Source organism: Micromys minutus (assembly GCF_963924665.1).
Source record: "Micromys minutus genome assembly, chromosome: 4".
NCBI lineage: Eukaryota > Metazoa > Chordata > Mammalia > Rodentia > Muridae > Micromys > Micromys minutus.
Window position 1 is genome coordinate 59786473 of NC_137973.1, and position 24572 is coordinate 59811044.

The window sequence follows — 24572 nt, forward strand, 5'->3', positions numbered from 1 at the left end:
AAAACTATTTGAAAAGAAGACAAATAAAGCAAAGCTTCGCTTCAGCCATGAGGCTTAGGCCTCAAGTCCAGCCGAAGTCATATTGCAGCTTTAACTAACTTGTCTTTTTCTTTCAATCCTCACTCCGGTTCTGGGTGGACCTACAGGAGTCCGAGCTAGTCTCGGGAAGTTCATCTACATACCTATTGTTAAATGTTCACCTGCATACAGAATCCATTGAGACCAGTCCCTGTCTCCGTCCCCTCTCCCACCCCCCTCTCTCTTTCTCTGTGAGTGTGCGTATGTGTGTGTGTGTGTGCTCGCACGTGTATACCTGTCTGTCTATGTCTATTTCTCATGTTTGCTCTTTCTTCCTCCCCCTCCGTAGTACTGGGCACCAAGTATGGCCTTACATATTAGGCAAGGCAAGCACTCTCTTACTGAGATGCCTCCAGCCCATGACTTGCTCTGGGAATATAGAGACCTAGTCTAGTTTATTCAGTGTTGGATCTCTAGAACTGATGGCATAACTAGGAACTCAGAAACTACTATTCGAGCAGTTGATCCACACTCTAACCAGAGCTTATATCTTCTTAATTCTTAACTAAATTCTAAATTCAATATATTTGCTCTATCCAAAAACTACATAGTACAAATGTGGTCCCAAATTCCTTTCCCAGTGATTCCGCTTGATGACTTTCACAAGAACAATCAGTCATAGGCGAGACAAACATAAATGTCCATGTTTCTTGATTTCTGAGTAAGCTTTGATTTTTAGAAATACCATGCTATTGGTGTTAGACTTTCTGGTTGTATATCCAGTGCATGTGAAACATGAAAACATGAACGTCTCTGAAGAAATAAAGAAGTACTATAATGTCAAAACAAAAACAAAACCAAACAAACGAAAACAAAATCAGCTGCTTCCTACTGAGTACTGGCTGCAGGACAACATTAATAATAACAGCAAATCTCCATAAGACACCAGCCAAGATATATATATATATATATATATATATATATATATATATATATATATATATATATATATATATGCACTAAGGTCTAAAACTGAGGGATGAGCTAAGCTAAGAATGACAGCAATGTCAGAAGTAGGAAGCAGACAACGCCCTATCAGCCTCAAATTGTCAGACTGCACCCACATTGCCATCCACCACACATGAACTGAAAGGCCATGGTTACAAAGCAAAGGTTGGAACTCCCAAGCAAGGACAGGGCACCACACTGTGGCCAGAGAAAACAACTCCCACCGGCATGGCCCTGCTACCCGGGAACAAAGGTCCTAAGAGAAATGAGGGGTTGGTCTTTGAATTGTTTGATTTTTTTTTTTCTCTTCTGTTCTCCTGGGGAGCTTTTGTGAGGTAATGCAGAAGCAGAGTCTGTTGTCTATGTAAAGTTGGTAACCCTGACAGCTTCAAGATTGATGGATGGGTTGAATTTGACCCCTGTTGTCGGGGCTGTGAGAATGTGAAGTCCTAGAATGTAAAAATGTCTAGAGAAAAACACAGGTTCTTGCTACCGTGGTCTTCAATAGACTTTGTGCATCACATAATTTAGTAGGGTTTTGGGTTTTGTTTGTTTAGTTTTGGGGAGAGGTTGTGGTTTTTGTTTCTTGTGAGTTTTTGTTTGCTTGTTTGTTTTGAGAGTATTTTTGTTTACTTTTTCCTCTTCAGCTTGCTTATCTGGTTGGGTGGTCTCTTTGTTTTTAAAGAGATTTTTAAACACTTTTTAACTTAAAATTTTGGGGAATTTCCTAAATGCCTGCTGTATTTTCACCATGGCTTTCTCACCTAAACTCCTCTCGTGGCCACCCCTCAGACTTGAACTCATGACCTCTTCTTCTTTATTATTGTTACACACACACACACACACACATGAATCTCTGAGTAGCTCATACGCACATCCCTTGAGGGCTGCCTTCTTGGGACTGGATATGTATCTGGGCTTGTGTCTGAGGAAGTCTGATTGTTAGTCTCTCAGCAGCTGTCATTTGTCTGTATGTACCATCTCTACCCAAGACCTTCTAAAACGTCTCCCCTCTGGGCTGATGTTGTTACACAGTTCTTGTTTAGGTGTCCATGGTTTTAGATTTCATGGGTGCAGTTTTCCTCTCATCTATAGAGGATACTATCTCTGTAGTGAAGTAGTATTTGGGAGATTGTTTCTTCTGTTTGTAGTTGAAACAGATCTTTCTACATAGGCCAGGTTGACTTCAAACTCACTCTGCAGCTCAGGCTGACTTTAGAAAAATAATCTTGGCATTTTCTGCTTTTTTTTAATGTTTGAGTCTAGGTCTACATGTATATGCCATCATACTGTGATTACAGGTGCAAAACACTAGGTCTGGTACAATTTTATGATTCATAAATACTTTACATTTTTGTGAAGGCTCTTATTAGCCAGCTCTATTTAAGAAACTGGATATTAAAATTTTGTGTGTGGTGTATTCAAGCAAAAAATGCATATAATATCAATACTATTATAAAAAATATAAATGAGTAGCTAAGTAATTGATTAACTATGTTTTCCTTCTTTCCTTTTGTGACAAGCATGCAGCCCATGCTAGCCAAGAGTAAAATTAAGCTTCCACTCCTCTTGTCTATACCTTCTGAATTTTAGTATTAGAAATATGTTATAGGAATGTGCTACCACACCCAGTTTGTATGGTGCTAAACATATAATCCAGGGCTTTATGAAAAGTAGGCACACATTGTACTACCTGAAGTACATCTCCACTTTATTAAGGAAAATAACAGCTCCAAGTTAATCCCCACACAACCTTCTGACGTTAGGGAATACTATTAGCTACATTTCAAGGTCAGAAAAACATCAAGACTACCTAGCTTCATGAATGGCACAGGTAGAATTTGATATCAGGCAGCTTGTCTTCAGAATCTATTTTTGACCTATTAGTTTATTCGCTAAGTATGCATCTAAGGAGTTAGGATGTTATTATACTTCAGAGGTCACAAATGAATGAAGGACTCTAATTCTACTGAGATTAAGGTGCTTCTTGCTGATTGTCTGCTGTTCTTCTGTCAGCAAATCTCACTGACTGTAGCCCAACTACTGAAGCAAATGACTGATGGGTTCAACAGTTAGAGGCACAAAAGCTGTCGATAGGCATGAAAGCACTTTATGCAAAAGCCAGTCTCCCAGCCTGACTGTACCTGTCGATTGCTTTCTTGATGACTACCCAAAGGAGAATCTAGTAAGTGCTGTCTTTGATCTGTCTTCCCAGAAACTGAGCAAGAAAAGCTATTCTACTAAGGGGCTAGTTGTTGGCTTCTCTAGGCATTGATGAGCAAACATTAATTTTATTTTACTGGTTGGAATCTTTAATGTTTTATGAAATTGAAATTAAACCCAAGGCCAATTCCCATGAAAACACACTGCTTGTGTTTGCTAAGAAGTCTTCTAAGCGAAGCATGGGAGGCTGCAGTTCTTAGGAATGGTGGGAAAGTCAAGGTGCAGAGACACTCACCCTAGTTTTGGCATCGATCTGACCACCTCGATCCAGTAGGAGCTTCACCATGTTGGTATTTCCCCGTTTGGAAGCCACGTGCAGGGGAGTGATTCCATTCTATTCCATGGAAAGACCAAACAGAGCAGGTTAGACAGGGCAAGGCAGGGCACAGCTCTCTATCAAAGACTATTAAAGACTGTGACCTGTGTGGTAATTTGACCCATAGTATCTGTGGTTCAATAGGTTTGATCATAAGGAACAAATAAGTCCATTAACCACAAATGCTAAGTGTTAGAAGATAAAAAATATAAAAGACAAAAATGCCTGTTAGTCAAGAACTGCAATACACACATTGGCTGTAAAGCTACAGTTAAGACACAGAAAGAGGACATCTGTATAGTAGAAACAGAACCCAGGAAAATGTCTCTCATGCACTGTAGAGATTGAAATCTCAAAATCTTATACAGTTAAAAATAGAATAAAACATATATGTTAATATTCACTGGTAATTGTTCTTTAAAACCACCTCAGAATAATTCATAGAGAGAAACAACTGAAATATAGAACAACATAGTTTCAGAACAAAAGAATTTTTTCCAAACAGGATTTCACTATGTAGCTCGGGCTAGCCTAGAACTTACTATAAAACCTGGGCTGGCCTTAGGCTAGAAACTCCCCCTGCCTGAGCCTACATATTTCTAGGATTACAGATATATGCCACCATACATGCCCTGTGCGGAAGACTTCCAAGAAGGACAGTAGTACACACCAAACTTATATTTGTCTTAAAAGATATCGAATGTCATCGTTATGGGAAAAAATGTGTGTCTGCTGTAGTTATAATTTTCCACATATTTAAATACTAAATCAACTGAATCAATATAAATGCCATCCGATATATGAGTTTTATACTGTCATGTAAATAAATTTTCTAACAGAAGTAGACCGTTAAAAGCCCAACAACATCTTCCTGGGTATTTTAGGAAGACACAAGAGCAAAATTTCAACTCATAAACCAACAGAGAAAAAAAAGTCTCATCCAATTCTGTATCCACAGGTACCTCCACACTTTCTGCTTGGTGTTCTAACTTCATCTATTGACTGGAAGTTGATAATTCATGGTTTGGCTTTGTCTGTTTGTTTGCATTGTTTTATAATATAACAGCCAAAAATCATGTCACAATTAGCCTCCTCGACTACTGACATGTTTGTACTTTTTTTTTTTTTTTTTCCATTTTCTGTGTTTGAGTGTTCTGCCCTCAGAAGCCCAAAGTGGACTTTGGGTCTCCTGGAGCTGGAATTAAAGATGGTTCTGAGCAGCTTAACTTGGGTGGGAATCGAACTCTTGGCTTCTGGAAAAGCAGGTAAGCACATGCCTAAGCCATCTCTACCTCTCCCAGATTCTTATGTTTAATTTATTGGGTCATGGTTTTATCCCATGATTAACATAGTGAAAACTTCAGAATCTTTAGAATGGAAGAAGGGTGTTAAATAGAAAACCTTATTAGAAGCCATTTTATTTATTTTCCTAAAATACATGTGTACTGATACCACGTACTCTGGCAGTGAAGTCCACAGCAGCTCCCCGGTTCAGAAGAAGAGTCGCCACATTTACATTCCCATAGTGTGCAGCTATGTGCAAAGGGGTGAAGCCACTCTAGGGAAAGAGAAAAAGGGTGGGTAGGGCTTTGCCTCACACTGCAGAAAGCAACCACTGACAAGCCAGAAAACTTAAAGAGTAACTGCCTGCCAAGCACATGAGCAACAAAATTCATGTAATAAATGTTTTAATACAACTCTATAGTTAAGTGTTATAAGAGAGAAATAAATACTCTATACTTACCAGCAAATTAATTTATAATTTATGAGGCTAGTTGTTTACACAAAACTGTATTTCCTGAGTATGCTCAGCTTATTAGGGAAAAACAGACTATGATGAAGTCAAATAAAGTTTCAAACACAGAATTAACAGTTATTAATAAATGTTTTAACCAAAGATTAAAAAAACAGGGTTTTTATTTTATTTTTTTTGGTTGTTGTGATTTTTTTATATTTTCATGTGGGGGTGGGATGGGGGTTATACACAGTTGTGTGTGTGTGAGAAGGTGAGCTAGGACTTCTAAGCTGTTTGACATTTTTTCTCTTGAGACAGGGTTTTTCACAAAACCTGGAGTTAGCTGGCAACCAGTAAGTATGCGTAGTCCTCCATTTCTACCTTCTTTGCACTAGGTTACACAATTGCACATGGGCACACCCAACTTTTTTACAAGGATTCAAGAAACTGGGAGTCCTTCATGTGTGTACAGTGCCTGTACCCACAGAGGAATTGATTAGAATTTTCTATTCGGGAGTCTGAAAAGTTCTCAGGAAAAATGTCCAATTCATTCCATGGCACCCACACTGATTTTTTTCCATCCCTTTTAAAACTGCTTAGGCAGACGGGGATTTATAGTAAAAAATAATTTTAAAACACATATTAACAACTTTTCCTCCTATTGGGTTGCCTTGTCCAGCCTTGGTATGAGGGCTTTTGAATCCTGCTCTACTGTGTTTATTTGTTGTCTCTTCGAGGCTTAGTCTTTTCTGAAGAAAAACAGATGGGGGCAAGATCTTGGAGGGTTGGGAAGAGTAGAGAAATGAGAAACTGTGGTTGGGATGTATTGCATGAGAGAAGAGCCTATTTTTAATTTTTAAAAAATACTTGGAATCAATTTGGAATGGAAATAAAGAAAACAGTTCAGTTCAAGAGTCATACAGATACAGTTGAGGATGCTTGTAGCTAAGCATCAGACTGAACAGAGGGACCCCAATGAAAGAGCTAGAGAAAGGGCTGAAATAGCTTAAAGATTTGCACCTTCATGGGAAGAACAATATCATCATCAGCCAAGGCACTGAGGTGAAGAGGGTGATTGGGAGAGGGAGCACCTTCGTGGAAGCAAGTTGAGGGGAAGGAGGGAGGGGAGTGGGGGGAAAGTATAACATTTTAAATGTAAATGCAGAGAATATCCAATAAAAAAATAAAATAAAAAAAATAGAATTTTGGATATAGATTAAAGATTCACTAAAATATGATTAAAATAATCAAACTGAAGGCACGATGTGTGTAGAGGTATAATTTTAGTTTCCCAAATGCTTCAAAAGCAAATTCTGAAAATCAAATGAAGAAATCATTTTTTTTTCTGATGAAGATGTAGTTAGATAAAGTGGCTGTTCTTTACAATATATATATATATATATATATATATATATATATATATATATATATATATATTATATATATATATCTCAGTTCTTTTCTTATTGAAATGCTCAAAGAGCTAATCATTTTTCTTACTCGACACTTTTCACTCTTTAATAAAAACAATGAGAAACAAACAACATTCACTGACTAACCTCCCTTGGTCTGCGGGTCACTTCCTAGTCTCTTTTACACTGAAATGGATTTTAATATGCACTTTAATGCTTCTAAAAATATTCTACATGCCATGTCAGCTTGTACTGACTTTGTGTACAGAATTTGGTGATAACAGTTTTCAAACGTTAAGCTAACATTTAGGTAACTTACATAACAGAAGGCCGCCTATGCATTCAGTAACATTAGTTGCAAGTAAGTTTTAACTGTGCAGAAACAAGATGTAGAAATAAGAATAGTAACTATGAATTCAGTCCCCACAAATGTGATCCAGATTATTTTACTCGGCATGTTGGTGATGTATTTATGCCAAAACTAACGGGAAAATCATTATACAACCCATAATTATTTTTATAAAATGTCAAACCTTTTTTTTCATTTTTAACCTTGATATTTCCTGTCACCCAGACATATTCTGAATATATGTCTATTATTATTGTAACAGTTTCCTCGGAGACTGAGATATTTCAGCCTTCAGGGGAGCTCCTTAAGAGTAGGAATATAAGCAACACAAAATAGTTTCAGGAAGTCCTTGAAACTGACTAGATCTACTTGACCTCTCCCTGCCAGAACAAGCAATAAGAGATGAGTTCCTCCCATTGGGAGAGGGTGTGCCTAATCCTATAGAGCCTTGATGCCCCAGGGAAGGGGCCTGGGCAAGCACCCTCTCAGAGGCAAAGAGGAGGGGGGCCTGAAGAACTCTTGGAGGGGGGAACCTAAAGGAGGGCAACATATGAGATATAAACAAATAAAATAATTAATTAAAAATTAATAATTAAAAAGGAAGCAGAAGCAGGAAGCAGGAGGAGAAGAAGCAGGAGGAGGGGAAGGAGGAGAAAGAGGAGAGGAGGAAAAGAAGAAGGAGGAAGAGGGAGAGGAGGAGGAGAAGAAGGAGGAAAGGAGGAGGAGGAAGAGGAGGAGGAATAGAGCCAACCTGCCTGGAAGAAATCAAAGCCAGCTGATGACTTAAAGGTGTATGGACCAGAATCACTTGGAAAAGACATTTTTCAACCTGTTGAGTTGCCTTCAGGCTATGTAGCAAGCTCCAGGTTCCTAAGTCTTGTGAGTTGTTACCCATGCTGCAGTGGGCTTTGGTGATGCAGCTGTCTTTGAATAATTTCTTCTCCTGTAAGTAATCCCTCACCCATATTATTGTAACTAACAAAACTCATTGGTTCACCAACTTGGAATTTGGTAGTATGTGGACTTTGCTTTGCTGTGGGCTCCCTGTCTGTGAGTAGATGTATGTTTTATTTCTCCCATGGAAAAGTATTGTCATGTGAAAATTATTAAAGTTACAGTTTAATTGCAAAATAGTATATTGGTTGATTAAAATGATTTCTCAGTTATTTAAGTACAATAATATTATTGTATTATTTCTAATTGATCAATTAATTAATTAATTAATTAATTAATTAATGTTTTCTCATTGGCCTTAATGACTATAATGCCCTAAGCTGATATTTGTTGTTCAACTCTATGTTGGTTTGCACCCTCTACAACGTATAAAAATAATCCCCAGGGAATACCTGAGGAATTAAAGTTAACTCAAATTAGTAACTGAAGTAAATTTGAATGCTTCCAGTCCTGAGCAGTTTTACCAAGCAGCTGAGTTAGAGTTTCTCCACCCCAATGTCATGCACCCAAAAGGAACAAACAAAAATAGCAGTGCAGATAATTTAATTAAATTGCTTCTAAGTAGATGAATGGGTTAATAAAGAAGACTTGAAAAATATGTTTCTTTCTGTGAATGCGGAAGGAATTCCCAAATCTCTACAATTTTTCCAAGTCCCCAGCTCAGTGATGACAAAAAAAAAAATATTCTAAAGAACCGTGCCACCAAAACAAAAGCTACCCTTCACAACTTTACCTTTGAGCATAGATTAAATTTTATAATGTGCTTTTAATAATGTCTATGTTGTGACAAAGGGGAAACACACACTAGAACTTGTGAACTTATTGTTCTTGTCTCTAATGCCCTATTTTATATGAGTGAAATGATTTAATGGCGTGTATTTTAAGATTTACGGGGGAAATGCTTTGCTCATGATTTGCAGAGTTATTATTGATCATAAACAATGTGGTAAAGAAAAAAAACTGCAGGAAAAAAAAAGTACAACTGCAATTAAATAACAGAAAACAAGTCTCCGGAATTTTTACTTCCCTAAAGTCTTGTCTGTACATTTTCATTAAGAGAGAGAGAGAAAAAAAAAAAAACTCTGCAAAAGTTTCAGAATCAGACTCGCTCACAAAAACATATGCAATGTAGTGTTGTGTTTTATGCTTGACTCAGAACTATGTAAATTTTTGGTTTTATGATACTCCAAATATATGTTGTCTCAAATACATTTAAATTATCATTCTTTCTTAATTACAGGATTTTTCTCTAAACAGTTTCCCATGAGTAGAACTTTAAATCATTAGTATGAATTAGTGAGCTCTTATTCTAACTGGGCAAAAAGGAACGATAAATAAAAACAAGGAAAGTGTTGGTATAACGGCAGTACTGTACCTCGGTTGTTCTGTTCACCATCATCTGAAGCATTGTTTTGTGGGGAAAAGAGGGAAGATGTTACACAATGCAGAATTAGAGGAACAACAGGTCTGCTCACCACAACTGAGTATTCTATCGCAACAAGGCAGAGTGAGAAATGGTAACTCCACTACACAACAGTCATTCTTTCTGACTCTTTCTATAATTAATGGTGTAGACAGAATGCTGTGCCAAATGTCTCAAAGATGTAATCTGGTCTTGTAAAAACCATTTAGCCTTAACTTCTTGTTGCTATCTCCTAACAGATAGTCCCCGTCCATCTAGATATGCATGGAAATGACGTCTGCATTTTTCTGGCCAGAGTGCCGCATCCTTAGCAGTGGCTGTTCTCTATTCACCGCCCAGGAGATGCTGGCAGTCAGAGCCGACCTTTCCACAGACACTTCAGCTCTTACCTTGGATTGTACGTCAGCATTGTGATCGTTCTGAAGCAGGAGGGCGGCGGATTTGGTGTCATCTTTTCGAGCCGCAATGTGCAAAGCCGGCAGCCTCACCTTTCCTTTGGTGTCATTCTCCAGGAGGATGGCCACCGCCTGGTTGTGTCCCTGCTGGAGAGCCACAGCCAGAGGAGTAAAGCCGTCCTGGAACATAACGTAAGTGAATGAGTGAGACTGGCAAGCAGGACACTGTGTCACTGTGAAGAGCAGAATCGGAGTGGACTGTCATTCGCCAGGAGTGTCATCAGATTGTTTCTGATTTCCATTGTTTACACTCGACACATCAGCATCATAACAAACCCTGCCGATTATGGAATGTGGTCGTGTTACAGGATTGGGTCAAATGCATGTTTGTAAGAGAAAAATAAAAATTAGGATGAACACTTGACTGTGTCTACTTATGGAAAGAGCAAGAATGGAAAGAAAATCCGACTGGAAGTGAAATTATCCTTCATATGAAAAGATTAGTGTGCAATGAACAATGCAGGATCAGCAAGTATGTCTGCATTGTCTCGGGGAAGGCGAAAACTGCTGTGAAACGAGTAATCAAAATAATTTTTGTTGGGATGTCGGAGATTTAATGTGACCTAGAATTATTTGGTAAATTAGACTAGCTATTAATCTTGCAACCACTTGCATTTTTGATTGATGATTCCAGTATAAAGTTGCATATGTCAGACAGCGTTTAGAACCCAACTTCTGGATTGTTCACTTAAAAAGAGAGCTCAACACACAACAGCACAAACAATGAAAAAGATAGAACGGTCTCCAGGATGAGATAGAACAACATGCTACAAAACTTGGAAAGTCATTTTTGCATCTTCAGAAGCAAGTGTCTAAGCTCCTGGAAAGTATGTTGAGTGTATCCCTGTAGATTGTCTTATAGCTTGTATTTTGATGTTAATTTCACTTCCCAAAGAAGGGCTACCTAGTCATGTACTCATGAAAGTGACTTCATCTGAACCTTCCCATTTCAATAAATAAAATAAAGGAGAGAGCCGGAGATTGGGCAGGGGAAGGGAGGTGGAGAGAGAGGGTCAAAGGTCAGAGGAGAGGACTGAGAGGGAGTTCCAAGATGGAGCTCGGGAAGGATGAATTAGGTCCAGGTGGACTTAATTGGCATTAAGTAGTTATAAACATTTAAAGATTTTATAGGTCTTATATCTCATATAGAAGGGCAGTTTATATGTCTATCTGATGTAATCTTATTGTGTAAAAGGTTTGTAGATTGAGAGTTTGATATATAAACCCGTATGAAAAGCTATCGGGCCTTAGAGTTGTGTTTGTATTGGGATTTGGGGTAAAGAAACACCCCGGTATGGAGGCAGTAGGGCAGGAGGAGTGAACCGCCAGGGAAGGGAGTCATGTGTAAGGAGTGAGACCTTGGGTGCGGCTTGGACTAAGAGACAGAGTTCGTGTGTTCGGCTCCGTACTAGAAGCAGCGCCTGTGGAGTGAGACCTCAGGTGCCAATAAAAAGATAAGCCTTATCATTTTTTAATATTTGCTGCAGCATATCCCTCCTTAATTCTCTGAAGTTTGCAAGTAAATGTTAAAGGTCCCATTCATACAGTAGGAACAAGGGCAATAGGCTGTATACCTAAAGATGTCATCCCAGGGTTAGGAGTTAATCACCCAAATCTGACTTCTTAATGTGTTTCAGTATGAATCAGTTAAGTGGTAACTGTGGGATTTTGAGGGAGAAAATTTTTTTCAAGTGTATCATATCACGTATGCAGCATGAACCACATACACACCAGCAATGTGTTGCTAGTTCATTTGTGTATGTTTGATCTTTAAATACAGCATACTACCTCTTAGAATAGAGGGGGATAGTGCCTTAAGGTAAGGAACAGCAAGCCGCTGCAGTGTACAGACAGATGTGCCAGGAGCTGGGTACTTTGTGAATGAAGGACACACCCATCGTCATTTGCATATTTGGCTTTATTTTCCCTAGCACTCTCCAGCAGTCTATATTAATGGCATGTGGACTTTGTTTTTGTTCTGTTTTGTGTTTCCTTAGAGACACAGCCCACAGAGTGGAACCCCAGTAAAAAAGATTTTAGCCTTAAATTTTGGCAGAATTCAGGAGGAAGGAAGGGAAAAGAGACCTATAAAAATGGTGCTAGCTGGACGGGGAACTCCCTTTGGAGGACTAAAAGCTGGATTCCAACCACACAGAATTCTGATCTGTATTTCAGGGAAGAAGGCTAACTATGTTAGAATACCTCAGTGAACTCTGGGAAAAGAAACCCAGCTCAGTCAGGCAGCTTGACTGTATTTTTTATTTACTAATCCTATTTATAAGAAATTTTGAAGCCTGTATTTCTTCATGTGCGTGTGAGTGTGCATGCGCGTGTGTGTGTGTGTGTGTGTGTGTGTGTGTGTGTGTGTGTGTTTGTGTGTGTGTGAATTTCAGTGGCATGTGGAAAGATTGCATAATTATCTGTTTTTTTTTTTTTTTGAGTGGGCATAGTGTCTGGTTGGTAATTGACTTTTACACACCATTGCTACTCACTAACACAGAAGTGTTCCTTCTGCCTGCCACACTTATTTCAATGAAACCGAAGAAGATATTCAGAGCATTAGGGCCTCGACTGTTCGTCCCTGCAATAGTATATTTGTTACAGAATGAAAGGAAGTGTGCACAGGTTTGTCCATGTCACCCTTCACAACCATAAGTGTAGGTAGTAAAGTTCAGTATATGAAATCCATTAATTTCCGATCATTGTAAGAAGATTGCTTTAGTTATTCAATGATATTTTAAAGATGAAACATAAGACATACTTGTGATGGCTAAACTTCATCCCACTCCCTTTTGGTTCCTTTGTAAGTGTTGTATCAGGTTAAAGGACCAGAGGCTTGTAGCCTCTGTGGCCCACCATATACCATGGCTTCTGCTTGTGCTGTGATCTCTAAGGGTTATTTCTGGAGTTACAATGCAATGCTGCTATGATCTACTAGACCAAAAAAGTTGTCCATCTGCTGAGAACATCATGAACTGAGTTCACCGAAAACCCACACTAACCACCCTAAGTCTTTTGGGTGGGTGAGAGGATTCTGACGTGAAGCTTTCATCTGATTACTGATTCAGCCTTCAAGGAAAAGAAAGCAGATGGATTCCCCAATGCCGGGACAAATCTTTGAGACACAGTCGTTTGTTTTCTGAGCATTACTTTAAGATATTCACAGTCTACTCGCAGACAAAATTAGTGTCCCAAAGGACAAAAAGGCTCCAGGTTATGTAAAAAGAAAAAAGTAAGTATATCCATATTGCAGGTGCATCGTCTGTGTCTGTGTTACTGAACACAGAGCACATCACAATGGGCAGTTGTGTCTTCTAGCTATAATCAAGGCACGGAACTTACATAACTTAGTTAGCATTGATAGTGAGCTCCTCTACGATGAGAGTAAATTGTCAGAAGGTGATAGTGAATAGTTCCATAAAGGTTACCCCCTACACAAAGAATTAGAAATCGGTTTAATACACTTCAGTGACTTTTCTGTCCAGCACAGTATGGAGCAGGGTTTGTGTAAATTTCACCTGAAGATTTAATTATTTGAAAGGAAGATATATTGAACATTAAGAAATACCAAGATGGTTTCTGGGTACCAGTCACATTTGGCTGTGGGCTATGAGATGGGAAACAGAAAGGCTTTTCTGCTTCTAAGGGAGATGTGCAGTGGAATAGAGACAGATGCTCTGGGTCTCTTTCCCTCTAACCCTACATATATACAGATGTGCTGAACCCTCAGAAACTGAACTACTGTTGAATATTCTCATCAGGGATCATCATGACCACAGTCACACATTTATGTCATGATTTGTAGTTTGTCACAAACATCATTGCTGTGATATAGTCCTTAGAAAATTACACTAATACAAACAGCTATAAATTATTTCTAATGCTTAGAAATTGTTCCTTAAAGGAACTGCATTGTATCTTAAGACAAGATATTGACAGAAAGAAATGAGGATCATTTATTGGAATCTAAATTTAGAATGTTAAAAAGATCCCAAAAGCAAGACAGGTCACAAACACTACTATAATCTCATGAAAAACACAAATTCAAGGAAGACTTGTGCTACAAAGGGAGGACCATATTTCAACCACAACTCTGAGCTTAATTATGATGGAAATAATAGTGCATGTTCATGAATCTAATGTGAACGTATGCACCCATGTTAATGTACACAAACCCAAGTCACTCACTGGCCATTATTGTGGACTAAAATAGTAATATGAATATGCTTTAGACAGAATAGTGGAAATCCTTTGCAACTGGTATAAAGAATATAGGTCTTAAATAATCCAGTAGCAGACCTACCTCTGTTGCAGTGCTCTGGTTAGCTCCATTTTCTAGCAAATATTTGACAACATCAATGTGATTCTCCTGAGCAGCCATGTACAAAGGAGTGAAGCCATTCTGGGGACAGACAGCAAAAATAGAAATATCAGTCATTTGGAAAGTTTCGGCACAACCAAAGTTACATCATAAGGAAAAAATTCAAACTACATGAAATAATGTCTATGTAATATCTTCTGGTTTTATGAAATAAACAATATAAACTATTCAAACTGCATAAAATATTTAAAACATGAACACCCTAGAATTCTATAACAGAATCTCATTATACATACATATAATAGTATCTATATGATATCATTTGTATTTATCAATCCACAAACCATTTAAACCAGCAGTTCTCAAACTATGTCATGTGATCCCTTGGGTGTCACATATCAGATACTCTGACTATCAGATATTTATGTTATGAATTGTAACAATAGAAAAATTGCAATTATGGAGTAATAAAAAACTAATTTTATGGCTGGAGGTCACCACAACATGAAGAACTGTATTAAAGGGTTGTAGCATTAGGATGGTGGAGTTCTACTGAATTTAAAACACACTACCATGATCTTGAATACAACAACAATAATATCTATGTTGTATCTTATTATATATACATATACAAATACTGACAGCATTCTTAGTGCTACCAGTTATTATTTATAACAGATCATTCTAGAAGAGATCATGAACTTAACTGACAATGAGAAACTCTATACTTCTGATTACAATTGCATTGTTTCTACTGAATACTTATACATTATTTTAAAAGCTACTCTGAAAGTTTAGCATTCATTCTCAAATTCATTTACTCAACTGCTTGTTGAAATGCATCCACAAGTAGCTGAGCTATCCCTAGGATAGAGTGACAAATAGGACAAACATGTGCACTGTCACCATAATGTGTTTTATTATTATTAGGAAAAATGTAGAGAAATGTTATACCATGAGTTCAAAATTAAGTTTGCCATATTTATTTTTTCTTTCTTTATGCTTAAAATTATACCAACTTTGTTGAAGAGAGAAAACACGTTTTTAATGTAGTTTTACTTTCTGAATTATTTATTGATTAATTTATTTATTCACTTTACATCCTGATTACACCCCTTCCAGTTCCATTTTTACATAACCCCTTCTCCCAACCCCCTCCCCTTCTCCTCTGGGAAGGGATAGAGCCCCTCTGTGTATTTTCCCCCCATGGCATCTCAGGTAATTGCAGGATTAAGCACTGAGGTCAGACTAGGCAGCCCAGTTAGCAGAACAGGGTTCAGCTTTACGGACAGGCCCCACTTCAGTTGTGAGAGGGACATACATGAAAACAAAGCTGCACATCTGCTACATGTGTGCAGGGAGGCCTACATTCAGCCCATGTAAGCTCTTTGGTTGATGGTTCAGTCTTTGAGGACCCCCAAATGCCCAGGTTAGTTGACTCTGTTGGTTTTCTTGTGGGGTCCTGATGCCCTCTGGGTTCCACAAGACTTCCAAAGTTCCATCTAATAGCTTTTCAAAACAATTAGGCAATTTTTATGTCTGATTATTAAACATAGATGTTTACAAATCACCTATATTAATAAGAATGAGTAGAAGTGAGATGAGCTCTTGGGATTATTTTACCCATTGAAAACAGCAAAGACAAGTTTTAAACTACTTTCTTGAAACAAAAGTCTTTTGCATGCATTTTAGAAGCAAAAACAGTAGCCAAAGTAGTCCATAACCAGCAAAATATTAATATAATTAATACAAGTACAATAAGTAAAAAAAATTAACTTTTGCTTGTGAAAGAATATATCCAGGGTACAAATGGCAAAAGTAATTTTGTTCTGAAATAAAATAATTTAAGAAGAGTAAGTGAACAATAGTGTTATAATTTGTGAATAACTTCCACTAGCTAGAGAGTATACTTTCCAAGGCATGTCAAGCAGGTGAAATCTGGTATATTTTAAGAACACTGAAGAGGTGGCGGAAGGATGGAATTAGAGATTCTAAGGAAGGGAAAGCCAAGGAAGACTGTTCAAAACAACGAGTAGGTGTAGAATGAAGATTTTTTGCAACAAGAGGCGGGGAAGCAGTGAGAGCAAAGGAGCTTTAACAGAGCCCAGCCATTGCTAAGAGTTCTCCTTTGATAGAATCTTCTAGGTAGATCAAGGGAAAAGGAAACGGAGAGATCATGAGTTTCTCAGGAGAATATGTTCCATGCTGAACCATTTGAACTGTTGAAACTACTTAAGATAGATAAATATTAACTACATAGGTTATATAGATTCTCACTAGGAGAATATGTTCCATGCTGAACCATTTGAACTGTTGAAACTACTTAAGATAGATAAAAATTAACTACATAGGTTATATAGATTCTCACTGTATTATGTTTAACAGAATAGGCCCTGGGGCATTATGCACATGTCTGAAAATAAAAAGGTTCAACAGAACCAGGGTCCCCATGTCTCCTTTGTGTCCAGACTGTGGTGTAGATTGCCTAATTATCAGACTCTCTACCTAATGTTTCCAAGTGGTCCCAGTTTTTGCTCAGACTTTCTGTTGTCCTCTCAGACATCCTTTGGCCATCTGAATAAAGCTTTACATGTCCATATTAATCTGTATTATTTATTTTCGATGAACAAATATAGGACAGAATAATGTAAGGGGAAAAGGATTTGCTCTGGTTCAGGATTTCTGGGGAATTTCAGCCCTTCATAATAGAAAAGACATGGAATCAGGAGAACTCATGGCCAAGGCTGTGGGAGCATGAGACATTGGGCATTGGTGTGGATATGGACCAGGAACGAGAGAGAATTCTGATCAGAACCAGAGACAGAGATAGTTTCAAAGACCTGCCACTAGAAACCGACTTCATTCACACAGATGGTACCTCCTAAAGATTCTACATAATAGTTTTATACCAAGCACCAAGTATTTAAAACATGAGCCTTTTGGGAATACTGCAAATTGAAATAATGACATTATCCTAATAATTAGAATCTCCCTTATATGGCAAAAAAAAATCTTTTTAGATGTGATTAAATGAAAGTTCATAAACTGCAGAGATGATGATCCAGTAGGCTCAATATAACAATGAAGACCTCTATAAGATTTATAAGAGAGAAGCAAGGGAAGGTAGAGAAGAGTCAACTCTATCTCCTGGATGTAATGATGGAGGAATGGCAAGGATCCAGAGACTACACCTTCAGAAGATGGAACCAGTCAAGAAATGGTTTATCAGCTAATGCCACCAGAAGAAAACAGCCTTGTCCACACTATGGTTTTAACCCTGGATTGTTAACTTTTAAGAAGTAGTGGAGAATAATTTTGTGTTGTCATAAGCCACTGATTTTAATTGTGTCTGTTAATTGTTTTGTTACAGCAGCAACAAAAATCAAATGTCTTGGCTTGAGGTTATTGGAGACCAGAACCGATGCTGGTCTTCAGTCAACTTTTAGAGCATCTACAATATATATTAAAGACAGAGGACTGAAGCCATGTTGTTACCAAAACTATGAGCTAGAGAACTGGAGCCATGATGCCACCATGATTGAGAGATGGGGTGCTTCCTGTTATAATCCACGATGAATAGGAAATATGGATTTCCTACAGATCCAAAATATGGAAAGTATCCTTTCTTTACAATATTTAACAAAAAAAAAAAAAAAAAAACAAACAAAAAACAAACAAAAAAAACCAGATTATTTGGCAATAAGAACTATTTCTTTGTGTATTCCTGTGTGCCTCTGCTTCCTAAATACTACGAACAGTAGTACCTCTGTCCATAAGAAAATATCAACCATTCATCATTAATTTATATTTATTACACCAGAAAAGTTTGGTGACTATTTATTGCTCAGCATTATACTCAAACAGTGACTCAGAAATAAGTACTTCATTGCTACAACCAGCGTAGACAGGCTGGTCCTGGACACCGGACAAGGACAAGAAGAGACCGAAGAAAAGACAGACACATAGACAGACATACAGAAGAGCTGCAAGCAGGTGAGTCAAACTTGCTGTTAGGAAGCAGCACCAACTGCACAAAGCATCCAGAACCTCAGTGGGTTTATGATGTACAGTCAGTAGCCAGACACAGTCCAGAGGAAGAATGGATTATCAGCTAAAGCCTGGCCAAAGGAAGGTTCTACCAACGCCCATGGGTCTGAGTCATTGTACTGGTCCTTGATAACAGTGCACATTCATTGAAGACTTCAGCCATTCACCTTCACACAAGGCTAGCACTGTTGTCCACACTTCTTCCCCTGGGAACCCCAGTCCAAAGCTGAGATAACTATGCTTAAGCTATCATACACAGATTGAGGGGCACATCTAACCACTCTACTTTTTAAAAAATTACATATTCCATAAGGAGAATACAGATGAGGGATTCAACTGTGAAGGGAAATTCTGCCATCAAGATGTCACAGCAGTGACTCAGTGTAAAGAAGAGAGGAACCACGGAAGTACAGCAGAAACAGCTTTTGAGATGCAGATGAGGAAAAAGAGAGAGAAAGGCCTTATATATGACTCAAGGCCAGATGTCGAAGGGCCTGGGTTTGGCAGGACATGGCTCTATCTGCATTACTAATGGCTCTGCACTTTGTTTGAAATGATGTAAGAGTCAACTAGACTTTTTTAAAACAAGGATTTTTGAGATGAACATATCTGCATTTTAGGAGATTAGCATGCTAAGAATAGAGGATAAAATAGAAAATGCTCTGACTACAGTTACTGGGAAGGAAAGAACAGTTTTTGTGAGAATGTGAGGAAGAGTTGAGAGGGAAAATTGAGGTAATTTTGACTCATTCAAGGTAAGCTAGTATCCAGATACCTATACTCCACTCCGTGATCAGAAGGAGCACAACTGCTTTCAATACATATTATTTATTAATTATTGTTATAGTTGTCAGATTAGTTATAACTCTTTTTAGATCCAGGCTGAGCTTGGGAGAATCCAAACATCAAGTGGAACTCACATCAAGAATCGTTATTTTGTGCTTATAAAATATCTTCCACAGAACTGGGAGATGGCTTAACGGGTAAAATGCTTCCTGGGTGAGGCATGCTTCCTGCAGAATCCTGGGATTTGACTCTAAGTAGAAGCACTATGACCCAGCAGCCACTGCACCCAGTTGCCATCTATAGAGTGCTTCGAAGCCAGAAAAGCTCAGACCTCTGTACTGAGAAGAACGAAAAGATGAAGCAGGTAGCTAGGGTCTATTTTTCTAGAACAAATCACACATGGTCTGAGTTAGTACTAGAAAGACAACCACAGTTTCAAAATTTATAGTGACTCAACTTTCAATGTGTTCTTTGGGTTTACTCTCTGTTCTTATGGGAGGAACAAATCTTTTAACTATTAAAAGTAAAAAAAAAAAAGAAGAATGTTTGAGAATGGTTACAGATGGTCTGGGGTTAATAAAAGTCAAATACGTCTTTATAAGAAGTGGTCTGTCTCTTGTTAGCAGGCAGACATCAAGGTGAGGGTTTGGTTTTACATTTTGAATAGGGCAGAACTCTTTGGCAACTGCTAGTCTATCCGCTAGACACACATTAGAATTAGGACAGGCTGGTGGGTACTACTGGACTCCTTGATCTTTCTCGGTACCTTCCATACGCCTCTCCTCTTGATGCAGATTACAAGAGATGAAGTTAAGAAGAATCCTAAAATTATCAGCAAGCTTGAAGGTCAGGATGATTCAAATCATGTCCCTAAATACACTGTGAACACCCAGCTGTGAGGGATGCAGGAAACCAATCTGGACTAATTGTAGTCGTGAAAATAAAGACTGCTCTGAGTACTGTGGGGGTGTGCTTAGGGAACGAGAAGGAAACATAAGATTGTACCTTATTTGAAAGCTCAACTGTTCTCCTCATCTTCTAGATTCAAAAAAGCTTCAAATAACTGAAGCCACTCAACAGGACATCCTCTGGCATACAATGGCTGCATGTTTGCACAACATTTGAGTTGCTTCCTTCAGCCAAATTCAGAATTTATTTTAAAGAAAATTAGGAAAGAGGAACAGACTTTTTTTATATAAGTACAAACAACAGGGTATGGCCACCATTGTAGGTCTACAATGGTCCACAGTCTGGAATAAATCTGATGTTACAGGAATCACAGGAGTGACAGAGAAAGACTCAGCACCCTGGTTGTAGAGGATGCATTCAGAGCTGGAGGTATCTTGTAGCTCACTGACTTGTCTGGATCTTATACCATAAGATCAAGAAAAGTTTGTACAAGGTGAGCCGTTTTCCTATTCAAAGTTGGAGACATCGTAATTCATATGTCATCTAAACCAAAGTGCAGTTTTCAATGTTGCCAGTAGTTTAAAGTAAAGCACTCTGGGATGGAGACTTGGCTTAGCAGTTAGGAGCCCTTAGTGCACTATTCAAGAGGGTCCAAGTCCCATTCTCAGTACCCACATGGTAGCACCCAGCCACTGTAACCTCTAGTTCCAGGGCACACAATAACCTATTCTGGACTCTGAGGCCACCAGAAATACATAGGGTGCACAGACATACATACATACATGCATGGTAAAATACCTATACACACAAAATAAAAATAAATTACTTTTTATTTAAAAATAAAATAAAGCACTTTATCTGGGAAAACTGAAAAATACATAATGTGCAAAAATAAAGTGCAAGCAATGACACTGCATTATTATCATTGTTTCTTTTACTTTTTGAGATTTCCCCCTTTCTTTCTAATCCCATATACTCTTCTTTGTCCTCTTTCAAATTCACAGCCGCCTTTTTATTAATTGTTGTTTTATATATATATGTATACATTTATAAACATGCATGTGTGTATATATGCACATATATATATATAAGAATTCATACTATTAGCTATCTACCTACAATACCAATAATACACATAAATTCATCTATATACATAACTAATTTAAATGCAATGTTCTCACCTTGACTAACAATGCTCCCTCCAAGAACCAAGGAAGGCCACCAGATAAAATCACAACCCCAGACGTGTTGAGTTGTTGGTCAGAGCTGTCTAAGAGACTCCCAAAACATTACAGGCTACTGTTATTGCCCTCGGTTTTCCCACAGATGTTTCTTCTCCCTATTGCTGAAGACATCATGCGCTTCAGAAACAGGGCCCTAGATCCCTGGGCTGAAACTCACCTGGAAGCCTCCTCCCTGAGACTAGCTTTCACGGTACCAGAAGGTACTGTGCATGCTTCCAAAGGAGTGAAGCAATAATCAGTTCTACCTGCCTTCATGCCTATGAAGCACAGCAACAAGCATTATGGCATTGATAAAATCCAATAGCTCTCTAAACAGACTCAAGACCCACTAAACAAAAGGGAAATCATGACTGGTACTTGAAACCTAGCCAGCTACTCAGAGTTAGCAAAGCCGTAAGTCTTGGAGAAGAAACTACCACTTGACTAAACCAGCCTAATCCCCAACGACATCCTAAATATATGCTCTTATACTCATAGATAAATATAGTCCTTATACTCTCTTTGCAACAGTTGGGGACCATTAGAGAAAACCACAACCAATCAAAATGGAGAGTTAAAGAGCCCAATCTCAAAGGATATATCTACAACTCAATTCCTGCACGTAAGGCTCAGGGATCCTTGTGTAAGAGGGGGTGGAAAGATTGTAAGGGCCAGAAGATCAAGCGGTTAGCTGTGAGATTGTGTCACCTATAAATGACAGAAGCCACACTCATAAAAGCTCAACAACATGGCTGCTACCCAGACACGAGATAAACAAGGATAAGCCAACAGACATGCTAATGTGGAAAGGAGAGAGATCACAAGGTTTCAACCGTATACAAAACTTGAAATATTGAAACAAGCTTTTTGTCTGTGAATGGAAAACACAAAATTCAGTGACAGGTTTGTTTGCATTGTTATGTTTTGTACATATAATGATAATTTTTAATTAAAGTTGTAAATTATCAGTTAAGCACCGGCTTAATAATTTGGTGGAGAAAGGTGACAGCTGCCAAGCCTAAGTACCTGAGAGCTATCCTTGAAACATGAACACACTATCAGAAGAGGACCAACTCCTTCCTAACACATCTTTTTCTGCCTTCCGTGAGCACATGCCCCAGTCTCACAGCCTCCCTCCGCATACACAGACATACACACTGAGAAAGTCTTTCTAAAGAAATGTTACATTTATCTTGGAGTAAATTTTTTCCTAATATCACATTCATCTTTATAATCACATGAAAAAATTTCTTTACAATGTGTATAGAATAACAAGCTCTGAAGATATAAACAAAAATCATATCTCACAGATATGTTGAAACCTGAAAAATGATTACATGCAGAATTAAAATGAACATGACATAAGAAATAATAAAAAACAACAATGAAGTCATTAAATATTTGAATATTGAATCTGAGTGGTCATTTACTCTGTGGTGCATTTTCTGTATTTCTTTACAAGCAGTATAAATTATAAAAGTCACGTTTGGGGGATTGTTTTTTTTTTTTTTGTTTGTTTGTTTGTTTGTTTAGTATGCAGTGTGTTCTGCTCTACATTGTAGCAAGAGCTTTAAAATATCTGTTTTTGAGAAATATTGTAAATTCCCCAGTAACTTACACAAGAAAATATGTTACACAAGCAATGAGGAATTTAAGTCAAAAGCCAACACTGTGGGGTTCTTTCATTTCCCCAACCAGAGCAAAAGCCCTGAAATCCTTATCTTGAATTAAGCCACTGTACTAATTTAATCAGTTATCATTGTAGTATTTTGAAGTTGACTAAACGGACATCAAAATCTTAACTTCAAAGATTAAAATCCTCAGAAGAAGCTAGGGCTCTTTTGCTTCTCTCATACAACACACACACACACACACACACACACACACAGAGAGAGAGAGAGAGAGAGAGAGAGAGAGAGAGAGAGAGAAACACACGCAGGCACATGCTCACACCTGCACACACAATCGCTTTGAGTGAGTAATTACTAAATATGTGCCCTACTTCAGCTCCCTTTTTTTTCTTACAACTTTATTTTAAAAAAGAAAGATACATGTACAGAGTTTTTAAAGCATTTTGGCAATTCTTTTAGAGGTTAAGAAACTACTGGTCTAAATCTCTAAAGGCAGTTGAAGTATAAAACATGGCAGGATTCATGAGAACAGCTCATAGGAAGCCTCTCTTCTTGTCATGTTATCAAGTGCCGACAGTAGCTGTGGCTTTTCAAATATAGAGGAAAACAGTGTAGCTCCGCCCCCAGACATACCCAGAAACTCTGAATATTCAATGGAATAAAATTACTGCTTCCTTCAATGCAGTCAATCATGCTGCCAACTAATGATTACTAATCAACCTGAGAGAGTACTTGTAAATCAAAACTCACAATATGTGGTCTAACACGGGCAGAGATACAAATACACTGACAGATTTCATGGGGATTCAAAAATCTCTTTGTATTTTCCAAAATAAAATTTCATTTTATTTGTATGATATTCACAGTACACTTGTTTTCTGAGAGTCACATCAAAGTTGGCAGTACTGTATAGAGAGCTATTCTTATCCCATGTCTGATAGTGAACAGCTTGGAAGGCGAGGCTTGTGGTGCACGGGTAGGACTGGCCTAATATGTGGGAGGCCCTAGGTTTATCTGTAATGAGCAAAAGACACAGGCAAACAAAAAAATTAGTGCTGAATATTACTCAAGTCCCATTTTAAGTCATTTTCATGTGTTACAATATCTTAGGATATGAATAATATAAATAGATTTAGTAATGTTTGAGAAACACCATAGTTTAAGGCAATGGGAACCTCGTATAAAATTCTTCCCAAGTATTGGCACTGTGCTGATCTACCCACTAGAGCAGAAGGCACTCAGAAGCTTTGGGATCAAGGAAGTGCATAAGTTCCCATGGATACAATGTTTATCAGCCTGTTTAACTTAGTCTAATTTACTGCTTGCCACAGACAGATGCTTCAGATGATGAATATTTCCAATAATTAATAATAATAACTGGGGCTGGAGAGATGATGACTCAGTGGTTAAGAGCACTGGCTGTTCTTCACATGATCTACCTTTGACTCCAAGCACCCACATGAGAGCCCCACAACCATCTGCAACAACAGTTCCAGAGGATCTGACACCTTCTTTTGGCCTCCATGGGTCCTGTACTCACATGATAAATATACATACATGCAGGAAAAGCATCCAGGCAAAACATCCAGTAATGTAAAATAATACCTAAAACAATTTTTAAAAGTACTTTGGCATAAAACTACTCAAATGAAGAGCATAAATATGGAGTCACGTAAACATACTTCATATCCTCTGATTTATTTACTTATAACTTCCAACTTGAAATATATTTATAAAGGAGTTAAGGCTCCTTAAATTATTT

At 38.0% G+C, this 24572-nt stretch overlaps 1 protein-coding gene across 9 annotated transcripts in view; it reads right to left on the bottom strand.

The window, feature by feature from the left end:
* The window catches only part of ANK2 (ankyrin 2), a 539079-nt gene that overhangs the window by 117022 nt on the left and 397485 nt on the right, over positions 1-24572 (bottom strand). For 6 of the 9 annotated variants that reach the window (XM_080915857.1, XM_080915858.1, XM_080915855.1 and 3 more), the window contains 5 exons: positions 14197-14295; positions 9828-10013; positions 9391-9414; positions 5025-5123; positions 3485-3583 (listed from right to left, as the gene is read on the bottom strand). In XM_080915857.1, coding sequence (XP_080771983.1) covers positions 3485-3583; positions 5025-5123; positions 9391-9414; positions 9828-10013; positions 14197-14295 — 507 coding nt within the window. The remainder of the gene's footprint in view (positions 1-3484; positions 3584-5024; positions 5124-9390; positions 9415-9827; positions 10014-14196; positions 14296-24572) is intronic. The other 3 variants (XM_080915859.1, XM_080915860.1, XM_080915853.1) reach the window with 1 other exon arrangement.